We start from the raw sequence: 16,370 nt of genomic DNA on the forward strand, positions 1-16,370 counted from the left end.
CATCGGAGGATGTTTTGGAGGTCTGCGTTAATTGAAGTTATGGTTGTTGTCCTGTGGGTTGAAGTGAGTTGTGTAGGGTAAGGCTTATCAAATGAAAGGGAGAAGTGCAATGTGCTGTCATCTGCAAAACTGTGTATTGGGTTGGAGGTCAACTGAGGTAGGTCATCGATGTATAGAAGGAAGAGGGTAGTGAGAGAAATGAACCTTGTGGGACCCCAGCATTAGTTGGATAGTGGGAGGATAAGGAGCCATCTACCATTACACATAGTGTGCATCCTAACAGGAAGCTGGCAATCCATCTGCAGAAGTTCTGAGACAGTCCAAATGATGGAAGTTTGCTTAGTAAGCCTTTGTGCCAGACCCGGTCAAAGGCTTTAGAGATATCAAGTGCAACTACTTGGGATTCGCCAAATTTTTCCATGGTATATGTCCAGAGATGGGTGATATATGAGAGCAGGTCACCTGTTGATCGACATCAGCGGAATCCGTACTGGTTGTCACTTAATAGCTGGGTACATTCAAGGTAGAGTAGTTGTTGAGAATTGATGGTTTTCTCCATCACTTTAGATAGGATTGAGGTGAGTGAAATAGAGTGAAGTAGTTAGATGGCAGCAATTTGTCTCCTTTTTTGGGAATGGATTGAATATAGGTATATATACACCAGTGGAGTAAGATAGTGTGTACAGACAGCATAGGATAGGAGTCAGTTATGCTGCACAGACCTTCAGGACAATTGGAGGAATGCCATCAGGGCCAGGGGCTTTTTTGTGTCTAATTTTGACAACAGGTTTATGATCTCTTTCTGGCAAAAGGATACAGGAGGCATTGTATGTTGGGCAGTTGGAATGACTAGGGGGTCATTTGCCATTGTCAGTTATGCATGCATTGCAGGCAAAGTGTGAAGCCAGGAGATTAGCTTAGCTTTTTCTGTGGGTGATGTTGCAATTGAGCCATCTGGGTATGATAGGGATGGGAGTAGTGTAGGGTAAAAGTTGCGACCAATTGCTTTGGCAAGAGACCAAAAGGCATGGCTGCCGCTAGGACAGGCTGCAAGTTTCCTGCTTTTTGCCCGTTCAAATTCTGTTTTGGAATCATTGATAATTTTTTGCATTTGTTTCGGGCTTCAGTATAGGCACTGAAGGAGGATGGTGTTCTTAATTTGAGCCAGTTGTGGTATGCCTGATTTTTCATTAGTGCAGCCTTGGCGCATCTTTTGGAGAACCAGGGTTTGGATAGGGGACGGCAGTTCAGAGTGGTGTGGGGGAATGAGGAAAAATATCATGCCAGTGAGGATTACATTGGTGATGTGTTCATTGCATATGTTTGTATTGGAAGACTGCAAACAATAGTCCAACCATGGGAATGAAGCATAGTCATCTCGGAGGCTGTCCCATTTGGCACTGTTATAATGCCAAACTACTCTTGTGCAAGTGTGACTGTGTAAGCGTTGTTGCATGGGGTAGGAGGTGAGCACTAGGTTGTGGTCAGAATTACCCAGGGGCTCACTACATTCACTGTATATTTGGAAGGGTCATTGGTAAGGAAGAGATCTAGGGTATTTGGGTGGTGATTTCTTCCTTGCTATCTGGTATTCTGGTCGACTTGTGAACACTTTGTGTGAGGTCATTGGTGATGGCAAATATTTCAGCATCTCTGCCTGTAGGATCTGTACAACTGGGAGAGGAAAGCCAGTTGGTGTTATGGACATTAAAATCACCTAGGAGGATGATTTCACTATTAGGATAGTGGGACTGGAGGAAATCAACTTTTGAGGAGAGGAAATTAAAGAGCTCAGAGTGGTTGGTGGTATTGGGAGAGCGATAGAGACAGCAGATGAATTTTACCGAGTGGGGGAAAGATATTTTTAGCCAAAGGAGGTCAAAGTTGTTCAATTCTAGGTTAGGTGCTCTCTGGCAGGGTATGTCAGAGCGGATATATGTGCACACACCACCCTTGGATCGAAAGGAGTTAAATAGTGAATAGTTTGGATGGTTGAGATGAATGGTGTCAGGGGAAGGTGAAATTTGAGTTTCTGTTAAGAAGAGTAGGTGGGGTTTGGTTGACTGTAGATGATAGTGAATGCTATTAAGGTTGGAGTTGAGACCACTGATGTTGGTGTAGTGGATATGCAAGGGTCTGTGGGGCATGGCTTTGACCGCTAGGGGTCTTGCACGTTTCCTATGCCGTTCCTGCATTCTTATCTCCTTGGTGGCTACTAGTGGCATCACTTGGTTTTTGCACTAGTTTGGTTTGTTTGTAGTCTATGGAGCAGCTGTTGTCTCCGTTTTGGCGAATTTCTTCTAGCTGTCTTCAGAGTTGGCATCTTTGTTCAAAGGTTAAGTCAGGTCGAGCACACACAGGCGATTGGGGCAACTGTCCTTTAACTTGCTATTTATCACCGTTATTAATTTGGAAGTATTTGTCAGTGTATCACAGATCACTTTCACGAGATGTGGAAAGTTCGTTCTGTCCTTTCTTTTGTATATGGAACCGAATCGATGACATTTGATGATGTTCCTGGGATCGAAGTTGCATTCACCTGCTAGTTTGCTAACTTCTTCTTTTAAATATTTACCGTTTTCCTCCTCAAAGTTCAGAATAATGGCGTTGAGTCTCCTGCTTTCGGCCTCGAGTGACGCATGTACCATTGATGCGATTGAATCATGGAGTTTGTTAGCCCGTACAGATGCACTTGCGATTGGCCGCTGGTTGTCGAGTATCTCGAGCTTTGTTTCCAATTTTCAGATTTTTGGCGAGAAAGTATCGATTGTGTTATTAAGTTGTTGTTTGAGGCTTTCAACTCGTTTGCCTAGGTTCAGTAGCTGTTTAACAGAAGGAAGGCACATCGAACAGAAAAAAATCGGGTTCAGTTTGAAGAAAAGCTTGAGCGCCGATTCATCTATTTTCACAAAGGAAGTATTAACCAGTTGCAACAGAAATCAGACGATATACCTTTTTTTTTTTCTTTCAGTAACTTCAGTTTCGCAATTGCGGCACTTCGTATTGTCTTTCGGTTTGTTGGCTATCGGCTGCGCTATGCTGATAGGACTAGAAGTAATCTTTCATTGTTGGCCTTTGTTGCCGCCATCTTTACTTTGCATGGTAGACATATTGGGCGCTTTCGTGTGGCTGTTTTTTTTAATTGAAAAATAACTGATATGAAGGACTATGGGTATTTACGAGTTCTGTAGAAGTAACTGGCTCCTTAGTATCCTCTGTATTCCGTTTACTGGTTATTTTGCACAAAAAAGATACTTGCAATTACGATAAAATTCGGGAGCACAAGTTTAATGAAACTTATTCACAGGCACCGCCTATAAATTGATCAAGTTTGATCCCAATTTTGAATTTTCCATCTGCAGGAAGCCTTCCTTCACTAACAAGGTATATCCACCCAACTTCACATCATTCTTCACACAAGCAAGACAAGTATTATCAAAATTCTTGTACACAGAGCACATACAATTTGTTCTTTGGACTGCCTCGTATCATAAGAATTAAACAAAATACAACTTTATTGTCTAATGGCTATAAAGAAACCACCATCCAGAAAATAATTGATAATTATAATCCTTCAGCCAGACTACAATCTGATGTGAAGAAAATTTCTGAACAAATAGCAAAGATTCTCCACAAATACAATCTGTACACTATTTTCAAAACAGCACAAAAGTTATCTTCTTTCTTACCATCTGCTATCCTTACCTGGTGTCTATCAGGTATCCTGTTCATATTGACTTTGCTGTTTTGGGCAGACTTGTCTTTTTGCTAAGATCAGAATCAAAGAACACTAAGATTGCATATGATTTCTAGGATCAGAGGGTTCAAGTCTTGCTTCTCATACCATCGATGCTAGACATAGAGTTCATTGGATCTGATAAAGATGTTACACTATAGTAGATTTAAATTCGATTGTCTATTCCTTGAAATGTGAAACACTATCGTCATCGTAATCTTAATCGAACAGACTTTGTACCTGTATCCAAGTTTTGGGAAATAATCACCATAAATTGGTCATGATTTATTTATTTTTATTTTTAAATATGAATTTTTTTTTAATTACACAACTATACCTTAACAGTGTTGTCTCCTGCTCACTCAGATGCAACTGAGATGAGCAAAAGTACGCCTCATGCTGTTTGATTATTCTGAACATTCTGAATGTTATAACTGCAACCTGGTTGTAAGTTTGAATTTTGAATATTATAACCAACTCTTTTGCTCTCTTTCCCTAATTGATACTCGTGTTACAGTGAATAAAATATATAGAAAATGTAAATAAATTCTGATTTCCTTCATATGTGTTAAACCATTTTTTAAAAGTATAATTATGTCTATCACACGTTTCTATAAAACATCTGGAACCAAGTACTAAGGAACCAAGGCCTTTCAGAATGCCACTAGTCACCCATCTTCTCCTGGACTCAGCACCTCCATTTGCTCCAGTTTATGTGACACGTAGAATCCTTCGAAGCACCTTTGCAAAATCCAACAGTATCACTGAGTAGCCAGCATGTTACTAAGACAAGACCTTCCCAAAACCATGTTGTCCCTTTATAAAGTATCGTATTCCTGTCTACCCAGGCCTGAATTCTATCTTTTACCAACTTCTCCAATAACTTAACCACCACTCCTGAGATACTGATTGGCCTATAATTGCAACATCTGCCTTGCAGCCTCCTTTTATGCAGTAGAACTATTTTGTTCTGTTTCCATTCCACAGCTTGGTCAGAGGAGGTGCTAATTCCCTTGTACATAGGCTGATATTCCATCTTATCCCATGGCTATGTTTGCATTATTCTTCAATACTTGAAGCACTCCCAGTTCATCAACTTATATTCTCCCGTCAGTTAATGTACTGATAGCACTGCAATATCACTGCCTGGGTGGTGCTTCCTTACAAAATGATAACTATTTGATTTGCTTCTGTTACCTCCCTGTTATCAGCATCTTTTAAAGTCATTCTTCCTTTTACTTGCCACACAGCAAAAGAATTCCCTAGGATTTCTTTTGGCCTTCCTTACCATACAGGTCACCCTTCCTGCCTGTGCTTTGTACTAGTCATTGGCATGCCAGTCATCTTTTCCTTTATATTCCTTCTGCAGCCTTTCTTATTCTGAAACTCTTGCTTAATAATACTATTCATTCACCTAACTCCTACCTTAAGTATCATACTGATTATCGGTGTAGTCTTTCTTCAAACTCCTCTTGATCATCTCCCATTCACTGTCAACATCTCTCTTCCTCCAAATTCTTTTGGTGTGGCACTACTGCAGGCTCATCCCTCTGCTTGTCATAATCACCTGTTTTGTAATTCCACATATACCTCATCCTAGCAGAAAATTCTACACTATTCCTTTTGCACAACCCACACGCTTCATTTGTAGTTATAGCTCTTCATCACTCAGCTTGCTTTTATCATACCACAGCAGCAGACTCACAACTTTTACTTTCTCACTCTTCTTATTCACTTTTACCAAGTAACTCTTTCATATCTTCTTGCATGCTATACTTTTCTCTTGCTAGATTATTAGTACCAGCCAAAATAATCTTTTCTTTCAACTTCCTCTACATCCTTATTGTATTGCTAACATTATTAACCCTTAATTAGTTGCATCTTTTTTTTGTTACATAATTAGTTACATGGAGCCTATATGACCCCAAAATTAAAGTTATGATATTTCTTTAATTTCTCAATATTTCTCATGAAATGTTTTTATTTATTATAAGGTTAATTATGGTGAGAAAAATGAAATAAGCAAATCATTAATATTGCTTTTTTTTATATTAATTATTGACATTTTTATTGTCTTAATGTTCTGTACAATTATTGCATGAAGAATGCTCATTTCAACAAAAGCTCTGACATTTTTCACACTTTGACCTTATTTTACAATCCTTTGATCTTGGACATATTACACAGTGGCCCCAGAGATATCCAAAAGTTCTTACTTGGTTCTGGTTGTGGAGCTTCTGGAAAAATACATAAGTAGTTGCATGGAGTCAAAATGTCAGAAATCATTCCTTATCCACAACTGATTGTGCCAATGGCTAGCATGCAACTTATTTGACACGAGGGCAGTAAGAAACTCAGCTACACGAAATCACAACAAAAATCTGTCATTGGTTTTGTTAGAAATCCAACTTGAATGACAGCTGGGGTCAAATCCCATGTGGCTAATTAAAGGTTAATTTTGGCTTCAGGAAAACATGATTTCATCACACACTCCATGAGCACACCTGTTATCATGGAATTATCATTCAAAATTCAATCCTTATGGTTCCCCTTTCACACTTTAATAGTTTACTCTCTCTCTCTCTCTCTCTCTCCCTCCCCCTCCCTCCTGTATCTACTTCTTTTGCTTCTGCATCATACCAGTTACCAGGTGTTTCTCCAACATTCACTCTTACATTGTGTTCTGTGGAGAATTCCACATGTGTCATTCACTTCATTTTCCATCATTTTGTTCTTTACAGTTGCATTTTCTTGCACTCCATCATTCACTTCACCATTGTTGGTTCTCTTACTCTCCACACTTCTGGCATTCACTCGTCAAACACTTTTAACACACTCACCAGTGTCATTTTCTTTCCACAAATCCTTCATTCCATGAAGCAAATATATTTACACAGTTCAATGTATGTGAAATATACATGTTTTTAAATGTACTTGTGTGTTTTATACTAGATCTGTTAATGTATTTTATCTTGTCTCTGTTATTTTTTTATTTAATTCTTTGCCTGTGATACCTGAAGAAGTTGAATTTTCAACAAAACTATTCATATCTTAACATTAAACTTTTCTTTCTCAGTATAGAGTCATTTAAATTCTTTTTTACATATATATATATATATATATATATATATTGTCGTTATGTTCCATCGAGTCATTTTTGACTCCTGGTGATTCTATGAACATACATTCTCCATTCAGATCTGTCCCTGGCCATATCTTTCAGAATTTCCAAGTGCATTCCAGTTGCTTCTTTAACTCCATCCACCTATCTAATTCTTGGTCTTCTTCTTCTGCTTCCATCAACTTTAGCAAGCATCATCATCTTCTCCAGACTGTCCTTTGCTCACACAATATGTCCCAAGTATGAAATTTTTGTTTGATGATCATAGCTTCAAGGGAGCAATCTGGCTTTATTCTGTCTATCACTGAAATATTGGTTTGCTTTGCAGTCCATGTTATTCTTAGTAAGTGTCTCCAAACCCATAATTCAAATATATCTATCTTCCTGCTTGCACTCTTTCTCAGGGTCCAATTTGCACATCCATACAGGACCACAGGGACCATTGCTTTCATGATTCTGATTTTTGTTGCAAGGCTAACTTTATCTTTATAGATCTTGCTTAAATTTGTCATTGCTTTCTTTCAAAGTAATAATCTTCTAACTTCTTCAGTATAATAACCATCTTTATCAATTTGGGATCCTAGGAGCACAAATTTGTTAACTGCTTCCATTTTCTCCCCATCTAATAAATCATTATAGATGATATTATAGATGATACTATAAATCATTATAGTATCATCTGCATACCTCAAATTATTAATATTTCTTCCACCAATTTTAATTCCAACTGAAGACTCCTCCAGCCCTGCCATTCTTAAAATATATTCACTGTACAAGTTAAACAGGTACGGAGATAAAATACCTCCTTGTCGCACCACTTTACCTGTAGTGAAGTACTCAGTTTCTCCAAGATCTGTTCAGACAGTAGCTTCTTGTTCATAAAAAAGATTCTGCAGATGGATAGTGAAATGCTCTGGTACTCCCATTATTCTTAACACATTCCACAGTTTCACATGATCTACAGAGTCAAAAGCCTTGCTATAGTCAAGGAAACAAAGATAGACATTCTTTTGATATTCCTGTGCTCTTTCTATTATCCATCTCACATTGGCGATTTGATCTCTTGTCCCTCTGCCTTTTCAAAATCCTGCCTGTTCATCTGGCATTTCTCTCTTCATGAATGGTTCAAGTCTTTTCTGAATGATCTTAAGTAAGACAAAGACTTTACTTGCATGAGAAATCAGTGCTATAGTTCTGTAATTTTTGCACTCTCTTGCATCGCCTTGTAGGCCATGTAGTTGTGATCCAAACTTCTCTAGGCCATGTAGTTGTGATCCAAATTTACTGACATAGAGCTGTTAAAATTTTAACTGCCTTTTCTCCCAGGGCTTTGAGCAGCTCAATGGGTATTCCATCTCCTCCTGGTTTTGTCTTACTGGATATTCTGTTGCAGTGCCCACCTCACTTCACTCTCCACTGGTTACTGTGTATAATTCTGCTCTTCAAATTTCTTAGTAATTTTGGAGTCCTTTCTCTAAAGGTCTTCTGTATACTCTTTCCATCTTTCTTTGATGTCTGCAGCTTCTGTAAGATATCCTTTGTGTTTACTTTTCAATATTGTCACCTTGGCACTAAATTTTCCTGTTAGTTCTCTGATCGTTTTGAAAAGATCTCTTGTTTTTCCTTTCTTGTTTTGGTCTTCTATTTGTTGGCATTCCTGGTTAAAGTATTTTACCTTATCTCTTCTGGCTTGTCGTTGAAACTCTGCATTTAAATGCAGTACTTCCTGCAAATTTCCTGTGGCCTTAATTTTCCTCCTTTCCTGAGCAGCTTTGAATGGCATCTTCTGACAGCCATTTAAACTTATTTTCTTCTTAAAAACTGTTGGAATATTCTTCTTTGCATCGGTTTTAATTATATCTTTAATCTCTTCCCACAATTCTTCTGGTTCTCTTTCACACAAACTGAGTGTGTTGAATCTGTTCTGTATACCAATATTGTATTCAGTTGGTATGTCTCCAAGATTATATCTGATTGACATTTGTGTTGTTTTCAGTTTCTGTAATTTCACATGTATTGTAGCCACTAATAACTTATGGTCTGTTCTGCAGTCTGCACCTGGAAAAAGTCTTAACAGACTGAATTGCACTTCTCCATCTTCTTTGTCCAAGTATATAGTCAATTTGATGTCTGTATTGTCTATCAGGTGATATCCATGTGTACAATCTTCTTTTGTGATGTTTAAAGCAGGTGTTAGCAACAAACAATTCTCTGCACAAAACCCAACTAGTCTCTTCCCTGCAGTGTTACGAATACCTAAACCAAAACGACCTGTTATTCCTTGTTCCTCACGCTCTCCCACTTTTGCATTCCAATCTCCGATAAGTAGCCATAAATCTCACTTTGGTGTTGCATCTATCACTTCTTGTAACTTGCCATAAAATTCTTCAATGTCTTCTTCTGGTGCCTCTGTAGTGGGTGCATAAACCTGAATGATGGTCATATTCATTGGATGTCCACTCACTCTGAGAGAAATTCTGTCACTCACTAATTCTGTCACTAGGATTATAACCTAATACATACTTAGCTATCTTTTTCCTGAGTAAGAAAGATATTCCATTTTTATGACTTGTCTCATGTCCTGCATATAAAAATGGCCCATTCCTGTCCATCAAAGTTCACTTATTCCCAATATATCCAGCTTCTTGCACTCCATTTCCATCTTTATTATTTCCAGCTTACCTTGGTTCATACTTCTAACATTCCAAGTTCCAATCCTGTGGTTTCTTGTGAAACAGGGAACCTCCTTTTTTCAACCAGCAATATCCGTGACCAAGCTTCCTTCTGGGTTTGACCTGGACACATCATAAAAACTAGTTCTACTTGTGGAAGCCCTCTGTTCTTTCCCAATTGCACATTGGATGCCTTCAGGTCTGGGGTCTTACCATCCAGCACCATATCGCATTTTCTCATTTTTGGCATGTTCATAGAATGTTCTTGGCAAGGTACAGAGGTAGTTTGCTATTGCCTTCCACTGGAATATTTTTCGAATTTCCAGTCTAGATCCACACTGTTCTGTGAAAATGGGGGCACCTCTGGAAGGATGTGACTCTTTGCCATGCAGTATGGTCATGGTAAAGAAGAGGCTAAGTCTCTGTATTAGAGATGTATTATATATATTTGATTGCAAGGGGACACTCAGTTGTTTGCAGATGATGTGAAGCTGTGAACGGTTATCAGTAATAGTGCAGATGTGGCAGCCCTGCAAGAGGATTTGAATAAACTAGACAGATGGGCAAATGAATGGGGGTGTCGGTTCAATGCAGTAAAATGTAAAGTCTTGAGATTTGGGATCCATCGATGGGAGGATGCATACTCGATTGGAGGAGCTGTACTGGGGGAGGCAGGGGAGATAAGAGATCTGGGAGTGACGATTGATAGAAAACTAAAATTCAGGGAGCATATTGCAAAGGTGGTGAAGGTAACTCAGAGGATTGCTGCAATACTGAGACGGATGCTGACCTGCAGAGATAAAAGAGTTATCATTCCTTTGTATAAGACTCTGATCAGACCACACTTAGACTATTGTTCTCAGATTTGGTCCCCAGGATTTGAAGGGGATAAATTGACTATGGAAAGGGTACAGAGGTGGATAACAAAGTTGGTTTCAGGACTGTACAATATGATTCATGAGGATCAACTGGGGAATGTGAACTGCAGAGTTTGGTGGATAGAAGAAGAAAAGGTGATATGACCGAGAATTTTATTGTTGAAAGGCAGTTACAGGGTAGACATTGGAGAGTTCTTTCAGTTGGTGGAACGGTGAGAAGGAGTGATGACAAGGGGCCATCCCTGGAAGTTACGAAAGGAGGCTGTGCGCAAGAGGGTGAGGAGTGGTTTCTTTGTGTGGAGAGTGGTTGAACCTTGGAATGCATTTCCTGAGAGAGTGGTTGTAGTGGGAATGGTCAATGGTTCAAGGAGTGGTATAATAAACTTTGTGTTTCCTAAAAACGACCTCCCACAACGAGTCTTTTGACTCCATGGAGGCCTGGATAATAATAATAATATATCATACAGCATATATGCTGATATCAGTATCCTTTCGCCTTTATGTATAGTCCCTACCAAATTATTTGTGTTCTGTTCTGTACAGTTTTCCTCTGATTCCTTTGGTTGCTGTTTCATATGGCTTTCTCTCCAAATTTTTTACCTTCTGGTTATCACTTTGCCTACTGACTATAAAATATCAATGGTTATTTATTATCCTTTTTTCAAGTAGTAGTAGTAATATGCAATGTGAAATGATGCTATCATAGTAGTCATTCTTGTATGGATACTCTGATCCCCCCCCCCCTTGTTTATTTTTTCTCTTATTACTAAAACTAAAAAAACTTTGATGTTTTCATCTTAAGGTTGATTCACATTATGAATTAAATTTACACTTCTGTCAATACAATAAGTCCAAAATGAGATAAGCAGTGCCTCTAAGTTAGTGATCCTAAGAGGCCCACTGAAGTTTCTTGTGGAATAAGACCAAGAAGTCTACAGCTCCACTTAGTATCAATACTTTCCTAGTTATTTATTCTTGAGAATGGGAAAGTTGTTGGTTGTTGCTTTTTTCCTATAAAGTCACTCTAGTGAGTTATATGCTATAATGAACTGTTTCTCTGATCTACATGTTCACTGTAGTGAGTGTGTCGAGCACAATATTCTCCTTCTTAAGAAGCTTCTCCAATTTGGAGGTTAGCAATCATGGTAACCTCCAAATAGCTCGCAATAGCCCTTGTTACCCATTATCAACCCAAGAAGTTCTTGGTCTGCCAGGAGATCATCTTCCCTCTAATTTTCCCTCCAGTATTTCCAAAGATGTTTTTTCTGCTGATCCTCTCAATATGTGTCCTGCCAACTTGCACTTTCTCTTTATAAGGTCTTCTATGAGTGCTCTTTTGGTTCAAATTAACTTCAATACCTGTTCATTAGTTTTTTTCTCGTTCCAAGAATTCAGTGCTCTCCTATAGCACCACATCTCAAAGGCCTGCAATTTTTTGATTATGAATTTTGTATATGTCCACATCCATAATTCAGTGTGGACCATACATAGGATTTAATTATTCTTATTTTAGTCTCTTTGTTTATGCCAGTTAGTAATTTATTATTAGGATGGTTAAATTCAGAATTATGGAAAAAATGAAAATCTAACAAAGGAAACAAAGTGAGAATGTTTAAATTAGTAATTCAACAGTTATTAACATCATATGTGAAACAAGAATAGTCTCCTTCCAGTATCTTTCCCATAATGTTTGCTTTCTGTATGCCTTTTCTATAAGTATTTTCAGAAGATCAGTTCTGCTGAACTGGCTCTCGTCATTCCTCCATTTTCCTTTAAGCCTGTAGAAATAGACGTAAAGGAAAGTGGAGAAATGTGTATAAAGGTTGACAAGCAGTTGCTTATCTACCTCCATACACAGTTCAGCTTAAGACTTACTCAACCAACTTCTTGTCATCCTCTTCATTCCTTCCATTGACTTTGTTCATTGGAACAGCCTTTCTCACATTTTCTTCCTAAGTGCAACAATCTCCAGCTATCGAAAAAAACACATCAAGAGGTTCATAGATTTTAGTTTTTTGACCTCTCATGTATATTGAGTATAAGAGAAATTAATAAAAACAAATACATGTGAAATAAAACCATTAAGAAAAACAGTTAATAAAACAAAATTTGAATAACTTCAATTAATGAAGAATGTCAATTACAATAAAAGAATGAATGGATAAAAAAAATCAGAACAGAAAGAATATATATATATATATAATGAGAATGAATTCAAAAGCAATTTTGTTGTCCATTCTCCTTTTTAGTTAGAAATTGGAAACTAAACACCAAATATCATTTTTTTTGCGGTGGGGGGGGTCACTGTCTATATTAAATATTGAAAATGCTGCAAGCTTAAATAGTGATTTTTAATAGTTTGTTGATGAAATGTGATTATTCTTATTTCAGGACCGAGTTCGCATTCAAACAAGAAGAAGACTGCCAACCCGTAAAGCACGTCAGGCAGCCCTTCATTCAAGTGGGAGCATAGATACCATAATCCCTAAATTGGAACCTAAACAGTTGTCTCCTCAAAGGATTGAAACAAGAACGAAAAATGCAAATTCTCCAGTAAAAGACGGTATTGATTTCCATACTTCCCCATCAACAGAAGAAGAGGATATATTTCCAGCTCTTGATTCATTAAGATCTGAGTCTTCCATTGAGTTTTCAAAGAACACTTTAATAAATACTACCCAGCATAATAACTCTAAACAAAATGAAAAAGATAAAGTACAGAGTAATTTTTTAAATGCTATTGATGATGATGAAGATATATTTACAAATTTCCCTGCTAAACCATCACAAGAAAAAGACCCCTTCAGCCTTCTCTCATCAACGAATCCAAATGATCATCTGAAAGACCTGGTTGAGAATAAAGATCCTCATCTCTCACCTCTGGAAAGTAAGTTAAAAAAAAAATAATAAAATAATGGATTTTAATACGTCGAAATATTATCCAATTCTAAAATGAAAAATATGATCAAGAAATATCTTATAGTAGGAAGTAGGCTTCTCATTACTGTAATCTTGGAATGAATTTTCTACAAAAAAAAAAAAAAGGTCTCAGCCTTCTAAAATCACCATAGTACTTAACATAATAATTAAATCATTCTATCTTCCACATGCATTTTTGGATTCTGTGGTGAATACACCTTTTCAATGTGATTGAAAAGGTGCATTCACCTTTTGAGAGGGTGAGAGAAATAAAATATCAGTAATTGCATAATAAATTAATATTTATTTTATTATTGCTTTGAGATTTTTTGCTAGTATGGTGGCTAACACTTCTGCTTTGCTAACAGTTGAACATGAGTTCAAAATGACACAATACTTGTGAATACTTTCCCATCTAAATTTCATTATTTTTGTCAAAAAAGTATGACCAAGTGGTAAATGATTTTAATTTCTTCCTAGGATACTACCTTAATTGTTATGAATATGAATGAATGATTACTTCTTATTCATTCATTCATATTCATGAAAAGTCATTCCTGATATCCAGCACAGTTCCATTCTTTCACCCTGCTGTCTTCCTTCTGTTTTATTTATTATTATTATTATTTTATTTTTTAATATGACTCTTACTGACAAAAGATTGCAAAACTTTAGTACAATAATTAAATGAGATGAGGATATTTTTTCCTAATTTTCTTCATTTTAGACTTTTTTTTTTTTTTTTAAATTTTTCACATGATCCAGAAAGTTTGCTCTCTGTGAGACCAAACAAAACATTTTTAAGCTGCTTCAAGCTTCCAGTAAGTGGATCATCTGTATCACACTTGGGCAGTGAAATTAATGTTATATTGATGACTTTCTCTGTTTGCTTTTTTTTTTTTTTTTCAAATCTACAGAACTTGATAATATTACCATATCCTTGTAATATTGAAATAAATATATTAGCTGTAAAATTTTTGCCTACATATCATCATCCTCAGTACATTGATAATAGAAAACAATATAAAATTACAATTATTATTATTATTATTTGACACCTCCAGGGAGACCAAGGACTCATCGAGGGAGGGCACCTTCTCTAAAACTCCTTCTCCATTACTCAATCACCAGCTGACTGCAACTACACCAATGCCATCTACCACCAACCATCACTGGTACTTCCTAGACAATCACAAACATCCATGCCCACACCAGGATTTGAATCTGCAGCCTTTTGGCTGAAGAGCCAAAAGGCTGCAGATTCTAGGCTGGTTAAATTAAAGAATCGTTTTCAAAAAACTCCACTGTAATAGGACGACACACATTGGTAAAATTTCCAATTATTAAAAAAAAATTAAATACAATAATCAGGGATTTACATAAAAATAATGTTGTAATAATATTTCCCATAAAGGGATAACTGAAGCCCATCAGATCTTACTTCGGACAGACTGGTAGCAAAATTCCATCTCAGATCATCTGTATGGCAAATTGGGATTGGTAGACCATGCTTTGGATACATCTATATTACATAGAAGTTGTTACATATTTTAGATGCTATTCTTAAAATCAGCATCAGCTATGAAGCACTCTCCCAACCTCAACGAATATGATTACATTAATTTACCAAAGATCTTGGAGACTTTGCTAAATTAATTTTGCAGTTATCTGACCCATAGAGGGCACCATGTAAGGACATTAGATGTCAGTAACTGGAGAGAGAGTATGTATTAAGTGTTTTAAAAGTGAATGTCTGTTAGGTGACGAGAATGCAACAAATACCGACAGGAAGATGGAAAATGATGTTAATGATGTTATTAATATTGAATGTGCAGCTGTGGAAATAGAGGAGAACTAAATGGATATCAGTAAAGAAATAGAATGCTTAAATGGTTATCCTTCATAGGACAAAGCACGAAATTGAAAAACTGCAGAAGCAGCAAGACTTAAGCAGGGATGAAAAAAGAAAGAAGCAGGTGATCCAAAAGAATAATAAAGACCGACCGACCGAACAAACAAGAAAAACAAGTTAAGGAGAAAATTATGTGTGGAGACCCAATAATCAGCGGAATACTTGATGAAAGTTTGACAAAATCGTGTTTCCCAGGTGCAGATATTCATGATATTAGCCATTCATCCAGATGCAAAAAGGTAAGTTGAAGAAAATGATTCTCTTGGTTGGTAGCAATGATTTGAGAGGCAAGAAGTATTCACTGAGGGAAGATGTAAGGGAGCTGTTAGAAGAGGCAAAACTGAAGAGCGAGAAGGTGAAGTTTGTAAGTCTCCTACCACGCTATGATAGAGGCGAATGGAGGAGAAAGGCATTGGTAGCAATGAGTCTATACGTAGATTGTGCAAAAGGAATGATGTAGCATTTGTGGATATGTGATCTCTGTTTGAGAGAAAGAAGGATTTGTACAATGCTGATGGACTACATCTAAATAATTTTGGTATTAGGTGTCTGGAAAGAGCTTTGCTCACCGAGCATGCTGAAGTGCAAATTCAGGGAAACTTAAGCAATTAGGTTGAAAGCAAGTGAGTTTGTGTGAAGACACCCATGAAGCGAGTGAGTGTGAGAATGACCAAGTGAGGAATCTAGCCTCTGAAGCAAAAATATTGAATAGGGTAGTCAAAGCAAGGTAGGTGGGGGGGTGAATAAAGGGATGTTGTCATTTCTATATACTAATACCCGAAGTATCAGGAACAAGAGGGGAGGAGTTTTTGGCATTGGTTAGTGCAACCTTACCAAAGGTTATAGGCATTAGTGAGACTTGGCTAACAGCAGATGATGTAGTTACAGGGATTGAGTGTGAAGGTTTTAGGTTTTTTCAGGTAAGATAGAGAAGATAGGATGGGGAGAGGAGTAGCAGATGAATTGCAACCAAAAAGAATAGGGAAGAGACAGGTGGGAGGGTGGCTGTTCATTTGAAGCAACCTGGTATGAGATTAAGATCAGTAAGAAAAAATATATATACAGTTGGTTGTTGCTATAGGCCAGGGAGTTCCACAGATGATCTGAAAGACATGCATCACTAAATTAGTGC

General features: G+C 37.3%; 1 protein-coding gene across 3 annotated transcripts in view; it reads left to right on the top strand.

Annotated features, from left to right (window-relative positions):
* Positions 1-16,370, top strand: part of LOC150098282 (uncharacterized) — a 709,319-nt gene that overhangs the window by 574,615 nt on the left and 118,334 nt on the right. For all 3 annotated transcript variants that reach the window (XM_090406261.1, XM_090406264.1, XM_090406263.1), the window contains one exon: positions 12,799-13,294. In XM_090406261.1, the coding sequence (XP_090262387.1) occupies positions 12,799-13,294 (496 nt within the window). The remainder of the gene's footprint in view (positions 1-12,798; positions 13,295-16,370) is intronic.

Source organism: Typopeltis vanoorti, chromosome 16 (genome assembly GCF_054136105.1).
Source record: "Typopeltis vanoorti isolate ZY-2024b chromosome 16, IOZ_Tvanoo_1.0, whole genome shotgun sequence".
Classification (NCBI taxonomy): Eukaryota; Metazoa; Arthropoda; class Arachnida; order Uropygi; family Thelyphonidae; genus Typopeltis; species Typopeltis vanoorti.